The sequence below is a fragment of the Bidens hawaiensis genome, unplaced genomic scaffold (genome assembly GCF_021521415.1).
Source record: "Bidens hawaiensis isolate Kalapana, Puna unplaced genomic scaffold, B.hawaiensis_p1.1 tig00000760_1, whole genome shotgun sequence".
Lineage (NCBI taxonomy): Eukaryota > Viridiplantae > Streptophyta > Magnoliopsida > Asterales > Asteraceae > Bidens > Bidens hawaiensis.
Window position 1 is genome coordinate 2,136,740 of NW_027491043.1, and position 5,537 is coordinate 2,142,276.

The window sequence follows — 5,537 nt, forward strand, 5'->3', positions numbered from 1 at the left end:
CCAGCGCTGCTGACCGTCTTCTTTTACTTTTAACTCCGGACACTACTCCAACCATCATATCTCCAACATCATCAGCCGCCACCCTCACCGGAAACGCGATTCTGGAGGCCGGCCGACCGTTGGAAAAACGCGCCGCCCAAAAACCGCCTTCCTGCCACCACCGCACCCTCCAACATCATACACACAGTAGCTACCCACACGCCATAGAGGCCTCCATCATCAATATTTCACTTTATTCTCGGCCACCGAAAAACGAATTCCGATGACCACCGACGTGCGCCGCCGTCACCAAACGCCACCAGCAACGTCTTGTCGGAAAATTGTTCTCCGGCCAACACCCTGTGCCAACAGCCACTCGCCTCCACTGCCGTACGAAGAGGTCACCGGCCACCCTCCGCTCTTCATAGAAACCCAATAAACGAGGCAGAGATTCTAGATCTACTCACGAGACGAACTTCTTGCAACTTTATTTCCCCAAATCTTCAAACCTTATTTCCAAACCTTCAACTTTATTTCCAAAACTTCAACGGAATTAACGTCTCGGTTCGGTAATAGCGGAAATAGAACCCGAATATCAAGAACAAAGTTGAATCATTTGATTCAAACCCGCTCTGATACCAATTGTAGGTCCCGAAACCGAATCCGACAACGAACGGTTTTGTTCTTAATAAGTGCTCGAGATGTGTGCGGTAAATCAAACGACCGAACATAAATAATATAAAGATAAAATAAATGAACGATCTCGTTGTCGGTTAAAGATTTGATATATTAATAAACGAACCGACCCATCCAAGGTGAGCCCCCTTGGGTGGATGACCTACACCATACAAACACACACACAAAACTAACAAATGAAATCCTATTTATATATAAAACCATTTCTTTTAGAAGCTTTTTCCTAGTTGAAGCTTAAACGCGTGTTGAAGTTCTCATCTCGTGTCCGGATTTCTCGCCCACTTTAAATATTATCTTGACCATAAGTATATAATTGGTTTCGTATTTTAATATCGCAAGTCATATTTTTGGCCGTACAAATTTGAAGATGTACTAGGAATTTTTTTTTCTTTTTTAATATTTTAATATTGCGTATTTGAACGTTCTAATTACATAATAAATTATAAATTATATCAAAAGGATAGAGGACTAAATATGATTTTATGATACCATTATAAGTACAATTTAAAATACAAAATGAAAGAATCAAAGAAATTTCAAAATAACACGTTATCGAAGACATTTAAACTGAAATTTAATAAGAATCACATAAAATAGGCTACACATATAGTTTCTGATATCCTTCTTATTGAACTTCGATCTTGATCTTCTAAATCTGTAGCCAAACAACACATGTAATTAGCGTCAAACAAATGCTTTAAACACAAAGTTTACACATAAATTAAAGTGTTTTTCTCTGATCTGGTTGATATATTTGTGTTATTTATATATTTTCTATTTATTACAAGGAAAATCAAGAGTTTAGTTCCTTTAACGTCTAAATTAAATAAAATTTTGGTATTAACTAAATATAAACAAAGCTAATAGATTTACTCAGGTGTCGGCTTGCAAGTTGCATCCATGAAAAAGCTGAAACAATGTATGTATTATTAAACAGAAAAGCCAAAAGAAGAATTTATATATACACATTATTGGGCAAATTTTGTCGTAATAGTAAAATCAAAGGCCTAAAGTATTATTATTTTGTTTTCATCAACGCCAAATCAGACGCTTATGCACTCATCCATTCAGGGTTGGTGCGGAGATGCTTTTAGCTTAGACATATGTTTACTTTCGATTAATTGTAGGTTTCAACACTCTGAGGGAAAAGAAAGGGAGCATACCTTATTTAAGACTGTGTGCACGAAGCCTTTCACGTTCAATATAAGTTGGTCGTATTCTGGCAACTCGGGGAAGAGATAGAAACCATGAAACGTATTTGGGTAGTCCACCAAGTATGTTTGTTTCCCAGATTTCTTGAGCCAGTGGTGATACCTTAGTTGCCAGTCTCGTAGAATATCAAACCCAGTCACAACAACCATGGTGGGTGGCAAACCAATTTTGGATATGTCAACAGCATTGGGTCCGCTAACATTGATGATAGGATGGTCGCGGTTGTAGGGTTCATCAAGCGGCATGAATGCGCTCCATAACCAATCTGTCCGCTTCAATGACAGGATAGGCACCGACTCATCCAGCCGTATCTCAGAATCTGTCCGCTTCTCCCCACCAAAGAATGGTTGGATCGCCACCAGCCCAATTACCTTCAAAACATTATGTTAATTAGTTGCATTATCGTTTAAAAGGAACATCTAGGTAGTTATATATTGAGTCAGTGATGTATGTAGGGACCGTACCTGCAGTTGTTGAAAGCTGAGTTGAGAGGCTCTTTGAGCAACATGATGAGTCATGTTTCCACCAGCGCTATCACCAGCGAGAAAGCAACGTGAAATATCTGCGTTCTGCGGTAACCATTTTGACCTGTTTTCTTTAATGTCAAGAAATTTCAACACATCAAGCCCGTATTCATGTTGCGTTGGGTGTCGATGCTCTGGTGCAAGGGGATAATCAACAGAAACAACTATGGCAGGCAAATCTCTTGCGAACCTCCCACAGAGATCGTCGTACCTAGCGTTGGGGGAGAAGACAGCGTAACCTCCACCGTGAAAGAACACCATCACCGGAAGATCTTCTAAGGCGTACTGTATGGGGACATACACGCGGAAGGAGAGCTTGCGAATTGGATCCACCAACACATCGTATGTCTTGACACCGTTGATTGGTTTGGATGAAGGAGAGGTTCGTGGGTCTACCAGGCTGAGAAGACGGCGGTTAACCGTACCGTCTTTCCGGGCCAATTGGTTGATCATAATGTCGACTGCCCATAGTGAAATTCGTGTTTTCCAAGGTAAGGACATAGATGTTGAAGCTTTGGCTGCAGATTCCATTGAATGATTAGAAATAGAGAGAGAGATTAATTGAATTCAGGGTGTGAGTAAACTGATCAAAATCCATATATTTATAGTGCAAAATAAAGGAGGTTATGTCACACCAAATTTGATTATTCTCAGTCAAATCAGATAATGTTCGTTTATTTTAACTTTAACCGATTGGCGTTGTCTGATTATTCGGTCAGTCAAAAAAGTTTCATTATTCTCTTTCAAACAAAGCATCTATAATATAATCATTTGTCCGAAGAAGGAAACCAGGAAGTAAAAGAAACGAAGCTTCCCAATCATTTAATTTAATTTATAGGGCACTGCATATTATTTGGACGTAAACATAAGCTGATAAATGATCCTTTTACGTCATTTATCTCCAAACAACGATCCTTCACAAGAATCGCTTATACTCGGTACTATTAGTATATTTTCGTCTCGAGTTTGATAATTACTTAACAATTAGCAAGTGTTAAAATATAACAATATATACGGTGCCTCGCAAACATTATTTTGTTGAGTAATAAAAGAATTTGGACTCGTAAACTATTTGCATGCTTAATGGAGAAAACACTAAAAGGAAGTAATATGGTGAAAGGAGTTTGGTGAACTTTAGCCCCCTGCATATTAAACTTATTGACGAATCCATAATCTTTGTTACCTGGGCATAAAAATGTGTTACATATAAATTAGTTAGTCGAGTTAAGCAAACCTAAAATATTGATAAAATAATATGCAACATTTTCATCAACATTTTGAAAACGTATCCCTGACTCTGTCCGCGCTCTTGAAAACGTCATTGTCCACAAGCACAGAATCGAAATAAGCTTTGACGATGCACCATGGCGGCCGCATATCATTTCTGATGGGTAAGTTTCACTTGTGATGCGTTATGCGTATCACATGACTAAGCCTCATCGTGATGGTAAGTTTAGAGCCTCGGATTTTCTTGTTTCTCATGAATTTTTTTCAGTTCATTGTCTGGTTGATATGTTAGTTGGTGTAATTAGTTATACATTTGTTTTTATTTATTACAACGAAAAACACGAGTTTTGTTCATCCAAGTAATATTATATATAAACAAAATTAAATAAAGCACAGGTTCAAAGTAAAGGGAATCAGTTGAATAGATTTACCCAGGTGCCGGCCTGCACAACGAAAAAGCCAAAAAATGTATATATTTTTAAATAGAATAGCCAAAAGAAGAATATATACATAAGGGAGGTATACTTTGAGAACCTTGCTAAGTTTTAAGAACTTAACAACTTAATTCTTAACCATACATTTAATTAAATAGATTATATTATCCGGTTGAGATTAAATATGATTAAAAAATTAAGTAGGAGAGAGAATAAAAATGCATAGTGATTACACTAATTAAAACGTCCGTTACACATATGTAATAAGCCGACTCGGTGCGTAAAAAAATTTTAATATTTTACGTATTTGTAACCTACATATATTATGTATGTGTAAAAAAATAAAAAAAAAAATTGTTACGCTAAGTTCTTTCGAGTTTTTAAAACTCAAAGTGGTTCTCCATTGAAATCTCCCCTACACACACACACACATATATATATACAGGACACCGTAATATTTATTGTTCTTTATGTTTTCCGGCAAATTTATGAAGTCCGGTGATGTTTCTTTAATACCCAGGTGACATTCCCTTTCCTATTCCCTCTCCTTTAATTGGTGTATGTTAACTGTAACACCCCGACTTGGTTAGGGCTGACGTGTCACTCGATACGGTAATAACAGACTTTAAAAACGTTTTCATTAAAGTCTTAACCCTAATTTTAAAATCGCACAACGGTCCAAAAACATTCAAATTAAAGTGCTCGACAAAATGACAATAAAATAAAGTTGTTTAATTCAAAAGAATTTTATTAAGTTCCTCGTTTTCCAACGTCTAGCCTTTTACTCTCTTACCACACATTACCCTGATTCCCATGCTTCAATTGCGGCTATGTAACAACCGTAACAATCTTCAATCTCCTCCTTCAATTGCTATTGGTATCCGTTTCATGGACGTCTCTATGTTCGCCGGTCAAACAACTGAAACCAATATGCAAACATGCGATTTTTGTTTCATGGGCTCCATCTATTACATCTTCAGTTTAGATGATATGTAGCAAGGTATGATATCAAAATTTGCTTCCCTTCAAATCGCCCCCTGAAAGGAAATATGCATCTATTTGATCATCATATTACACTTTAAATCTTTTTATATATATAACTTAAGTTTACTAATTTTCTTTCTGCTTTCGAATCTACATCAGGACTCGAATGACATAAAACCTTCCTCGTCTCCAAAGTCCAAACACTCCTTTAAATGAACCATTACCAGATGTCGCTGGTATACTTTTGACTTTTGAGGTCAAATTTAACAGTTTTCAAAATCAGAATTATATGACTTTTGTGTTTAAATGCAGGTATAATTATTCAACATCTTCACAAAGTTTGGCAAATTGTGCTCTTCAGATGCTAGAATAATTATTGTTTGAATTCGTGAAAACTCTAAAGAATTTTATATGGGTAATTAATATGCTCATTACATTTTTAGTTTGCCTTTTAATTATATAGGGAGCTATCAAGCATTGA

At 36.7% G+C, this 5,537-nt stretch overlaps 1 protein-coding gene across 1 annotated transcript; it reads right to left on the reverse strand.

Annotated features, from left to right (window-relative positions):
- Positions 1-1,279: 1,279 nt before the first annotated feature.
- Positions 1,280-2,962, reverse strand: LOC143534259 (putative carboxylesterase 18). Its single transcript, XM_077028790.1, has 3 exons — positions 2,352-2,962; positions 1,839-2,258; positions 1,280-1,330 (listed from the first exon to the last, which is right to left on the reverse strand). Exons 1-3 carry the CDS (start codon positions 2,940-2,942, stop codon positions 1,325-1,327), a joined length of 1,017 nt encoding a protein of 338 aa, XP_076884905.1. The 5' UTR covers positions 2,943-2,962; the 3' UTR covers positions 1,280-1,324.
- Between the last annotated feature and the right edge of the window lie 2,575 nt (positions 2,963-5,537).